The 12,371-nt window shown below is 34.9% G+C and overlaps 1 protein-coding gene across 3 annotated transcripts; it reads right to left on the bottom strand.

Annotated features, from left to right (window-relative positions):
* Positions 1 to 2,590: 2,590 nt before the first annotated feature.
* LOC116895346 (pancreatic alpha-amylase) lies at positions 2,591 to 10,941 on the bottom strand. 3 transcript variants are annotated; one of them, XM_032896648.1, is made up of 10 exons: positions 10,753 to 10,941; positions 10,274 to 10,420; positions 9,339 to 9,527; positions 8,413 to 8,643; positions 6,647 to 6,780; positions 5,883 to 6,005; positions 5,692 to 5,791; positions 4,437 to 4,555; positions 4,204 to 4,329; positions 2,591 to 2,780 (listed from the first exon to the last, which is right to left on the bottom strand). In XM_032896648.1, the coding sequence occupies exons 1-10, from the start codon at positions 10,918 to 10,920 to the stop codon at positions 2,591 to 2,593; spliced, it is 1,527 nt and encodes a 508-aa protein (XP_032752539.1). In that variant the 5' UTR covers positions 10,921 to 10,941. The 3 variants fall into 3 exon arrangements, with proteins under 3 accessions (XP_032752539.1, XP_032752537.1, XP_032752538.1); XM_032896646.1 differs by having other exon boundaries at positions 8,578 to 8,643; positions 10,753 to 10,920; XM_032896647.1 differs by lacking the exon at positions 8,413 to 8,643 and having other exon boundaries at positions 10,753 to 10,920.
* Between the last annotated feature and the right edge of the window lie 1,430 nt (positions 10,942 to 12,371).

Genomic DNA, 12,371 nt, shown 5'->3' with positions numbered 1-12,371 from the left:
GCATGGTAAGGTAGGTGGGGTGGGGACATCCTCATGGAGACAGGCAGGAAAGCAGGGGTGGGGGGAGAAGGTATGGGATGTGGAACAGTCAGAGAATGGACCAGGAGGAGAATAAAATCTGAGAGTGAGAGAGAGAGAGAGAGAGAGAGAGAGAGTGGGAGCTGGAGAGATGCCTCAGTGGTTAAGAGTACTGAATACTCTTCTAAAGGTCCTGAGTTCAAATCCCAGCAACCACATGGTGGCTTATTCCCATCTGTAATGGGATCAGATGCCCTCTTCTGGTGTGTCTAAACAGCTACAGTGTAATATGAATATAATAAATAAATAAATTTTTAAAAAAGAGAGTGGAAATAAATAATTTTTTTAAAAAAGAAAGAAAATGGCCACTAGATGAAATTGAACAATGACAATTTTAAAAGTAACAAAAGCATGTTTAATAACTGAGTGAATTTTTATCGAAAATATTTTATCCTACAATATGTGGGAGAACATGAAGGAAAACATATTAATTGTAAAAAAAACAATATTTCCTAGGATGCCATCCAAAATTCTGAGTATTTCCTTGGGAAAAAAATTTGATTTCTGCTAATGCATAGTAAATTTTGGATTTATGTATGTGATTACATGTGCATTTTATTATTTCAACCTATTCAAGTTCATTATTTAAGACTATTAGTAAAAGAAAAATAAACTTTAAAAAATAAGTTATATATGAGCCAGCAACATAGTACATCCAGTAACAGCACAGTACAAGTAAGTGCGTTCCAGTTCTTCATATCCTGATCCATACTCCAGTAGAATCGCCCTACTCTACCAGTGGACATGCTGGTATCCAGAACCACCGGGCAGGTCCTAGGGCAGACCACAAATTTCCTCAGAGTCCCTTCAACTTGCCCCAACAGTACCCCCTTCACTCATCTCCATGTCCCATACCACAACTCTGGAAGAAAATCCTTGCTCTACCAGAGATCATGAGTTACCCAGAATCCCAGAGGCCATGCCAGTTCCTAAAACCCCAGTATCCCAAAGGCAAAACCAGTGTCCTAAACATCAGAGGTCATGCAAACTGCCAAATTCCCAGCAGAGGCACCCTACTGAACAAGAGGACTCCCAGGTCACAAGAGCCACTGGCCACTCATAGCAGCAGACCAACAAAGAAGCATAGGTGAGTATTGTGGAATGGGGAAATTTTTTTCTGGGATAATTAATTATGAAATAAATTTAAAAAAAAAGAGTCATGGGATGAAATTGAACAATGATGGATATACAAGTAGCCAAAGGCATGTTTAATGAATAAATTAGATTGTCAAATAAATGCATTAAAAATAATTATTCATACTTGAAAAAGAATACATGAAAGAATGTATACTCATAATAAAGTAAAATATTTGTCAGTGGTGATTAAGAGGTCTGAGAATTTATTAGGAAAAATATTTAGACTTTCTGCTAATGCTTAGGATATCTAGAATGTTGTTATTTGATGAATCTATGTGATTTTTTTATTGTATATACTTCTTTATTTATACTTCAAATATTATTCCCTTTCCCGGTTTCTTGTCCATAAGCCCCCTATCCCCTTGCCATCCCTCATAAGGATATCCCCCCCTCCACCCACCCTTACCACTACCCCAACATTCCCCTGCACTGGCTGTCCAACCTTGGCAGGACCAAGGGCTTACCCTTCCTCTGGTACCCCAACAAGGCTACTCACTGCAGTCTATGCAGTTGGAGCCCAGGGTCAGCTCATCTTCGGTAGAGGCTTAGTCCCTGGAAGCTCTGTTTGGTTAGCATTGTTGTTCTGCAAGCCCCTTCAGCACATTCAAATCTTCCTCTAATTCCCCCAAAGGGGGTCCCATTCTCAGTTCAGTGGTTTGCTGCTAGCATTCGCCTCTGTATTTGACATGCTCTGGTTATGTCTCTTGGGAGAGATCTATATCTGGTCCCTTTCAGCGTGCACTTCTTAGCTTCATCCATCTTACCTAGTTTTGATGGCTGTATATATTTGGGCCACATGTGGGGGAGGCTCTGAGTGGCCGTTCCTTCAGTCTCTTCTCTAAACTTTGCCTCCATAGCCCCGCCTATGGATATTTTTGTTCCCCTTTTAAGAAGGAGTGGAAGCATCTGCATTTTGGTCATCCTTCTTCTTGAGCTTCCTGTGGTCTGTGGATTGCATCTTGGGTAATTCAAACTTTTGGGCTAATATCCACTTATCAGTGTGTGCATACCATGTGTGTTCTATTAAGATTTATGCCTATACAAGTTTATTATTTATGATTATTACTACAAGGAAATAAACTCCAAGAATTAAGGGACATGTGAGATAGCAACATAGGACAGCAGATTAAACAGGCCTTCCAGGGAAACCTGATGAATTCAATTTGATCAGTACAGCTCATGGGAAAAGGCAGAGAGGTTATGCCATGGCACAGGGTTGTTCAAACATCCTACATACATTCCAGTGCTCAGAACACACAGCACACATGCACACATGATAATAAAGCAATAAAATAGAAATTAAAAATATAGTACGGAGTATGAAAAAAGAAATGCACGCAATTTATGCTCAATCTAAATCTCTTTAATTTGACTCTTACAACTTTGAGTCAGCATGGATTGCAATGAATGGGTCTTCGGCAGAGTTACTAATAGAAAAGTGAGCTTTGCCATCACTGCCAACATTTACTTTAAGTCCAGTGCAATTGCCATTGACTTTGTCTCCAGAAATGACATCACAATATGTGCCGGCAGGAAGACCAGTCTGTAGAGTGCTTGACAAAGCCCTGAAAAAATTAATATTTAATTTATATTCAAGCAGAGAGATTATATATATATATATATATATATATATATATATCCACAAAATAATAAATGCCCCAATCTTGTGCTATAGAACAGGGAGGACTCGGAGCTCAGTTAGAGAATCCAAATATAAAATATGTGCTAGTGTGAACAAGTCAATTCTCTACACCAAAGGCATCGTTTTAAATATATGCTAGCTTCATGGCCTGTAGTGACCATGCAGAGAAACACAGAGAACACAGTGAAACTCAACACTAAAGCCTTCCTGTGAGGCCCGTCACTGTTTCCAATTTGTCCTCTGCTGGACTTAACTCTGACAATTCATTTTAATTTTAATAGCATTAATTCTTCAAAACTTCTTCTGTTACATGATGCCACAAATAATTTTTCCTAGAATTAAACATAGTCTAATATTTCTATGAATACATACAAGTGTGTAGTAGAAAATTGTCTACATGACAGAATTCAAGTTCTCCTACTAAACAATCAACCATGTGCTCTTTCAGAAAAAACGTTTTACATACTTTAATTATTTTCTTGTAGTCAACGAAGTGTGCTTTTTGGAAAAGTATTATCAACCTGATAGTAAGACGATTTTAAATTGAGACAGTTCACTGGTTCCCAAAGAGATTCTCTAAGCTAGAATTCTTTTTGTTGTCGTTGTTTTTGTTTGTTTCTTTGTTTGTTTTGTTTTATTTTGTTTGTGAGACAGGGTCTCTCTATATATATAGCCATGGCTGTACTGAAACTCACTATGCAGATCGAGGTGGACTCAAATATGCAGCAATATGGGTACTTCTGCTTTTTCTATACTCAGATGAAAGGCTGTGAGCACCACTCTTGGCATCTGACCTAGTGTTCTACAGATGAATAAGTCATAAAAGAAGACTCCGAAGTTTTACAGGGGAGTAGACAATGCTGAGGTTTTAAAAGCAGAGTAAGCAACCTTTTGAAGAAACTCATATACCACATGCAAGTGCACAATGCCTTAAAAAATTAAAACACAAAGAATTGAAGACTCTGTAGAATGGATAAATATATAAGTAATAACCAAAGGTACTGGAGAAAGTATTCCAATACAAATATGGCACATTGTTTTATGATGTTAAGATGTAAGTTGCTTACTCTTGGTATGCTTTGTGAAATGTTTCAAACAAGCCTGTAAATATGAAAGTATGCTATGCCATTGTAAGCTATAGTTAAAGATCCCAAAAATAAAATTTTATTAACACAGAGGAAAAACAAGAAATCATATATCATTTTTCTTATGTACACTGAACATTTATTTGTGGCTTAAATTCTTTGTCTAAAAGATTTTTCACATATGAAAAATATAAATCATTTTTAAAAAAGCATCCTGGAGTGCAAAATTATACAATCCTTTTTAAATTAATATCCACTTACCAGTCATCATTATTAAAGACAATGAATCCTCTGTTTCCTCTGCCAAAAGCCACTTGGTTGCTGCCATTATCCCACCAGTTTGAAAAAGGCTGACCATTGACTACATTCCTGAAGGCAACCATGTTCCTAAAAACAAAGTTTCTCATGAAATGCTGGTACCGTTTAATTCAACAGTTTAAAATGAAAGGTTAAACAAATTCTTTATTAGACAAGATCAGTAGGGGACATCCCACCTGATTTGACGCCATCTATGTTCACAAACCCAGTCATTGCCACAAGTGGTGTCTGCATTAATGGTCACTTCTTTTGTTACTCCATTGTTATTAGGTGGTCCAATCCAGTCATTCACATCCTTAATTGTTAAAAACATAACATCATTTGAATGCCTGTAGCTCCCTGATTCTTGCCACCACAGAAAGTCAAAACCAAGCCCACCATGCTAATTCTGTCTCTGCAGTGGGTAATTATTATCTAAGTATTTCATGGTTTTCAGAGATCTTCACTGAGTTCTTTTGTGCAAATTGAGGTTCTCTATAAGCATATTAGAACAGACTCCAGTTATTCCCTGAAATATTTCCATCACTATATGTTACAAAAATCTGCCCCAGTGTATGCATAAAAGAGAAACTTAGTTCTTTACTACTATAAAATTAAACTCATCTATGAAAATGCTTTTAATATAACAATTTTTAAGTTAATGTTTGTTGATTTCTTACTAATAGCTTATAAAATTTGCCTTATATAATATATAATATAAACTTCATTAAGTGAATCAAAGTATAAGTGAGCTTCTTATGATGTCTAAGTATTTGAATATACCTCGAGAAAAGACAATTCTACTCATGAAAGCACTTCAAAAAGAGAATAAATTTCACTACACAACAAAAGGATTACATTCAAAGAAAATAAAAAAGTATTTGGAAAATGTATACAAAAGTAAAATTTTTGTATACATTTGATGTGTCTCTATAAGGCTAATAATTTCCACTTAGATATGATATTTCACATAGCCTATAAGATATCTGATAGTCTCATCACTTACTTGAATTCTGAAATTGGTTATATGCATGCAGCTAATGAACAAATACATATTGGATATAATTCAAGGCATCCATAGTATTCTTCACTGTTCTGTGATTGTCATAAGTGCCTATCCATTATAATTTTCTTAGTCACCCTCAAATCAGATGATTTCTAATTCCACAGGAAAAAATAAAAGTATTTTAAGATGTTGTTAACAGTCACAATTCTGTGTTAAATCTGTGAGTCAGGGCTTTATTGGGAGTAACTATTTTCACTCTGTATATGTTAGTATGTCAACATTTCCTTTGACTAACTAGTACTCATCATCCTCCCTTCAGAAAGCTCTAGTGAATAAACACTTAATAAGTGTTTCATATGAAGTTTCATAAGAAGTTTCATATGAAATTTAAAAAAATCACTTCCTCTTCTAGATTAGAAGATGCTTTGAATAACTCTAAGACTTACTTTTCCATTCTGGAAATTTCTTGCCCATCGGTAACTTGACATTACTCTCGTGAATCCATAAGGATGAGCCAACATAAATCCAACTGCCATTTTATACATTCTGAAAGTTTCAAAATAATATTACAGCAGAAGTAAATAATACATCATTCTCACTAAATGCAGCCCCCCAGCAGCAATGAACGTAGTCCTACCTAGCATCCCAGAAAGTCAGGATGGATGCTCCTCCAGCACCATGTCCTCGCTGATTGTCATGGTTGTCCACAAACACAAGGGCTCTGTCAGTAGGCACAAAACCCCAACCTTCTCCCCAGTTCCTGCATTTTAAAAAACACATTATGTTTTTCACAATAACATTAAACATGGCATCCACAACTATTCAAATAAATGATAATTTCATAAGAAGTCTTTTCTATAAATATGTGTACAAATAATTTTCTATGATAATATACACAGGGATTTTACCCACTTTTAGGTCTTAGTACATAACATTTTGTTCTAAATTTATCCTTTAGATATTTTGTATTGTAAGTTTATGCACTTGAGAATTGAGACATCCATGTTACTTAATATAGGATGAAAGTTTGCATTTAAATTACAAACTTTCAAAATTTTCAGTGCTTTAAGATAGCAAAATGATATTCAATACTGTAGCCACATTATAGGGATCGTTTCAGAGTATAACTATTTCTGGGATATGAGTCTATCTTTAGTAGGGTTTTCTTAGAAGCTAATGTACCCATCACAACCAGACAAAACTAACTAAGTGATACTTTGGATTTCTGCAGCTACCAGGTGATGATGTCTCAAATGAAAAATATGATTCATTGAGGGTTAATGAACACTAAGCCTAACTAATAAACAACAACTTAAATTAGAATATTTGAAGATATGCCCTATTGATGCCAAATGACAACAGGCATATGATAGAACAGGTGATTCAGTGGTATATATTTACTTTAAGTAAGACATCTTCTCTCCATTCCATTTGCGAATAACTGTGCCAAGTTTTGCACCATACTTGAATTCTGTCACGCGGCCATTTCCAAAGTACTCACTACCTTTAATTGCCTCACCACCAAGGTCAATGACCTATGAGAGAATTGGGGCAAGTGTCATTTTAAATATATCTTTAAGTCATATTATTCAAAGATAATGTCATTTAGAATTATTTAAAATAGTTCTGTTATTTGAATGTTACTAATGGCTTTTGATATACCTACATTCTGATTTTATTAATAAACCATACATCAAATTTTGAAGGAAACCAAACTACAAACGATATTACAAAGGGGACATTTTTATGCTTCAGGATGACTGCCAGAAGGGAAAATTCACTAGTAACACTTGCTGTCTTCTCGACATTAGAAGCGCTTATAAACTCATCATCTTTTCTTAGGAAATTAGAGATACTAAGGCATCATCCTCAGTATGTTTCAAGTGATTTTATTGCTAAAGAAAAGACTACATCTGTTTGCCTTAAACGCTTACAATGCTGATAACATGAGACAAAATTCAAAATCAGAAAGATTTGCTTTAGACAAAAAGCATTATGAAATCTATGTCTTTTAAATGATATCTTTGAATATAAGAGATAGGTTAATGAAGTTAGCACTGCCTTGAAATACTATTACTGATTCAACAAGTGCTTGATGACAGGAACCAGGCATAGCTGTCCTCTGAGAGGCTCTGCTAGCACCTGACTAAGACAGATGCAAATACAGCCCACCATCACACTGAGCCCAGGGATCCCAAAGGAAGAGTTAAGGGAAGGACTAAAGGAGCTAAAGGGGATTGCAATCCCATAGGAAAAACAATATCATTTAATATACTCCCCCCCTCCCAGATCTCCCAGGGACTAAACCATCAAGCAAAGAGTACACATGGAACGACCATGGCTCCAGCCGCATATGTAGCAGAGGACTCATTTATCTAAACTTAATGGGAGGGAAGTTCTTTGATTGTGTGGGGGCTTCATGTGCCAGTGTACGGAGATGCTAGAGTGGTGCGGCTGAGAGGATGGGCAGGTGGGGAAGCACCCTCTTAGAAGCAAAGAGGATGAAGATAGGATGAGGGGTTTGTGGAGGTAAGAGCTAGAAGGGAGACAACATTTGAAATGTAAATAAATAAAATTTAAAATGAAGAATTTAATATGTTCTTTCTGATTAACAATATTTGCAATGACAAAATGATAATACTAAACATGACTGAGTTCTTAACCTACATTATTAAGTATAAGCATAGAGAAATATGCTATGTGGCTTACAAAATGATTACATTTATGAAAATCCCATGGGACTTTAAATCCTATGCAAAGAACTATAGAAATCCAAGGAAAGCTGGGTACAGGGAGTCTTCCTGACGAAAGAACACACTTGTTTGTGCAATACCAACATGTCAACCTTGAAAATGAACATATGGGGAGGAATATTGGAGCTGAATTACTTACCTATGAAGCACTATGAACTATATCAGTATTATGTGTCTGAGTATATATATATATATGTGTGTGTGTTCATATTCATACATACATATACACAAACATAACACACACTTGTAAACATATACATATATAATAAGAGTAAGTAAAAACACAGAGACCATGATCTTGGAGGAAAGTCTGGAAATGTACTTGGAAGTATTTAGAGGTAGGAAAGGGAGGGAAGAAATATTGTAATTAAAGTATAATATCAAAACTTAAAGAAAACCTATATGTTGTTGTACCTCTTGGAAAATGAAAGGCCTGCTTCCTTGGGAGAACCATTTTGTATTTAGATTATGAAGTTTGTCCAAAACTGCCTTTATGTCTCCAGGCCACATGTGTTTAGCAGCGTCAAGTCTGAACCCCGCTACACCAATGTCAATGAGATGGTTCATGTAATCAGCCACCTTGGTACGAACATAATCTTTATCGAGTGCAAGATCCAGAAGGCCAGACAGACGACAGTTTCTGACCTGTTGGAGCAAAACATGGTTGATTTATAAAAAGTCATTTCTGTCTGAGAATGCATTTCTTCATTCAGTCATTCACACATTTATCAATAGCAAATTTTATCTGGGTTTTGATTGGGACATGAAATGTGTTGATGATCTAATGTGGACACAGACTAAATTTTTTTTGTAACTATAGAAAACATCAGAGATTTAAATAAGTGAGCATGTTAGTTGTTTCATTCTTGTTCCTGATCCTCCTTTTTATTCCTCTCTGACTCTGTCTCTCCTACTCTCCACATCTTCTTCTCCATTTCTCTTTTATTCTTCCCTCTTTTTTCTTTATTTTACATAGGCCAAAAATCAAAGCCAAGAAGTTGTTCATATTAAGTACACTGCTACAAAATTGAAACTGTTCAGTGTTTGAAGGATGTTTCTACATATAATTTGTATTTCTTATGTTTTCCATTTTATCATATTTATATAATTGATAAAATCAAGTTTTTAATTTTTCAGAAAAAAAATGAGAGAACACTCCTGCCTTTATCATTGACTTTAGTGTATCCTTACAAAAAATATAAAAATATTTTTTCTTTCTATTTTTCATCATTCTGCCTTAGTAATATTCTTTTTTTCCTGTGTGCAGTGGCATTTTTTAAATTTCCTTGCATATGTAGAAGCATAGACAGTTCTTTATTTCCATCACTATCTCTTATTACCTGATTGGCATCATTGTAGTTATTAATTTCTCCATTACATTTATTATCGTTAAAATCCCAAGCAGAGTATGGAACTGCTGAGAATTCCCTGTTATTAGGATTGAAGTAACTTCCACAGGTACTGTGTGTTCCTGCACTATTGCCCGAGCCACACATGTGATTAATGACAGCATCCACATAAATCCGGACCTAACAAAGAAAAGTGCATACTTCAGTTAGACTCAAAACTCTATAGTGTCCTTACAGTTTTCACAGCAAAGCTCTAAAACACTTTTTTACTGCGTGGTAGATTCACTTTAGAATAGTGAGTCAATTGAAAAGCTTCTGTGAAATAAATCCAACTAGAGTCATACTATGTAAAAAAGAATATAGAGATCTTAAGGAGTAAGAAACAGAAACAACCATAACTACAAACAAAAGTTCAATTTTTGAGGATATGGGAAATGTTATAAATTTGAGACGCTATTGTGTTTGACATTTTACAAAGAGAAAGAACTTAGCTTCATCTATACACTATGTCACTAAAAACCAGAGGGAAGGTACATGTCTCTTCATTATAGAACAAAGCTAGTATTTACCACCTAAAATAATGATGGAGGAAGAAAGCCTAAGAATTGTGGCTAGAAAGAGAAATCACATAAAAATTACTTAATCCTCACATATGAGTCAATGCCCATAGAAAGACTTTAGGACATTCTAATAGCTTTGCTTTTAAAAGTCAAAGTTTTACTTTATAAGAACTATTATTTCAACCTCAAATCGTATGTATTCAAGGATTTCAAAAGCTGACAAATAAGATAGAACTGAATTCTCAATAACACATAACATATAAAGAAAAATTTTAAAATGTAAAACCTGATTAAACAAAAATAACTAGACACAAAATAGAAATATTTCATATGAAATCATTTTAAAGAAAATGTGTCTTCACTTACACCAACATTGTTGCACCTTGTCACCATGTCTTTGAAATCATTTTCATTTCCAGACCTTGTGCAAATTTTGTAGCTGATTGGTTGATATCTTTCCCACCAAGGCCTTGATGGGTTATTAATTATAATATTTTCATTGGGTGGAGAGACCTACAAATAAAACAGTTATAATTAGTACCAGATTATGGCTGACTTTATGTGCCATACCTAAATCTTGTAGAAAGCTGTAATTAATCAGACATTACTTCTCAACCTATAAGCACTCACGTTTGTTGATTAACAATCACCAGAAATTATGGATGGACATTGCAGAGGTCCTCCTGATATTCTACAATAAGTCTAAAGGTTCCAGAACTAACAAACTTTGTCCTTTCTCAGCAAAGTTATGTGTGAGATGAAGTTATGCTCTAATGTCACTAGTCTTGATTAGAAAATTATATGAGCATAGTAAGCTCTGCATTAAATTTGTGAGGTTATCTTACCTGCACCCCTCCAAATCCCTTAGGTGCTAAGTATCGCTCACATTCCTTGGCAATGTCAGCCCAGCGCCACTCGAACAGGTGGACGATAGCAGTCCTCCCGTCCGTAGTGTGTGGGTCATATTGAGCCCAGCAGAACCCAATGAGGGAAAGGAGCAGAACGAACTTCATTTTGCTTTGAAGTTGTCAGTGTTCTCTCTAGCAACTATTTATATTTCTGCAAAAAGTACATTCCCCAACGTAAATGTTCATGAGTAAATATTTAAAGTGCAATCTCTCATTTGAAAGAGATTAGCACTATTGATGTGCACAGCTGAAGGTTCTTGAGAAACTCTCATGGAGAATAAACTTAATTCTTTCAAATATCAATAATTAATTGAGTGATATTAGATAGTATTTGTTTATGATCTCTACCAACAAGTACAATGAGAATTACAACTGAAATAAAAAACGTATCTGAGACTTTTCATTTCTAAAACTTTGTACTGTACCATATCAGATAGAAATTGGATTATCAATTCATTTCTTTTTTCTCCCACTTAAGAATTTTTATTGTTTCAATATTTTCATTGAATTTTATTAAGCTGAAAAGTATTATGGCATGAACCTACTATTTCAGTAAAAAGAGAATTAAAAAGTTAAGATTTTGTGCAAGTCACCAATTTATAGAAAGTACTATAAATAAATAGATAAATAGATAAACAATTATATACAGGGGATAACTTTAAATTTAAATGCCTCTGGAATTGTGAAGTATGCATTTCTCTTTGATGAATCCATAGACTGAAACTTCAGTGCTCAAAGCAGTATAGTTCATTGTGAGTGTGTTAATTTTTCTCCTTAGCCACACATCTTTTCTTCCAGACATAATACTTCATAAAAAATAGAGTCACTGCCTTTCACAATGTATGTAAAATCCTATGAAAGAAAATCATACTATAGGTCAAGAAGCAATATCTTCCTTCCGTTCAGCAAGTGATGAGTTAGTGTCCAAGTTTACCAAGCACTGACTGTTGGGGTACAATGATGAACAAAGCTGGAGTTGATGTTAATGGAAAGAAAAGTAAGTTTGCTCATGATTGTAATTAAAGCATTAACAGTATTAATAACATAATTTACAGGAGCATAAAAATAAATGAAATTTATAAATGATAATATAGTAAGTCAGTTGATTCCAACATAGGCATCTTTCCAACACATTGTTCAAGGAATACTTCACTAAGGAAGTGACCTTGCCCCTGGTTTGGATGATTAAAGGCAAAAGATGTAATGAAGATGAGAAAAGCAAAACTATGGCAAAGTAAAGCCTACAAATTATATGACCTTAGAGTATTGGAGAGACATTAATAACAACAGAGATGTCAATAGAGCTACCGCATGCATAAAAAGAGGTGAAGACAAAATCAGGTGGGATAAGTGAGGTCAACATGCAGCCTCCCAGAACAGAAATCTGCCCAGAATCTATGAGGAGTAGACAATAATATTACAATTACAATAATATGTTCTGTGAGCAAATTTAAAGGGGTCAAAAGTCTGTTCTAAAATCCAGTTATGTGCCAAGATGTTGAAATGAATAATGCCCTCATTATTACAGAAATGAACAGTAAAGGAGAAATTGCATG

Source organism: Rattus rattus, chromosome 3 (genome assembly GCF_011064425.1).
Source record: "Rattus rattus isolate New Zealand chromosome 3, Rrattus_CSIRO_v1, whole genome shotgun sequence".
NCBI classification, from domain to species: domain Eukaryota; kingdom Metazoa; phylum Chordata; class Mammalia; order Rodentia; family Muridae; genus Rattus; species Rattus rattus.
Note: the sequence above shows the minus strand (reverse complement) of the source record. Positions and strands in the feature narration are given on the sequence as shown.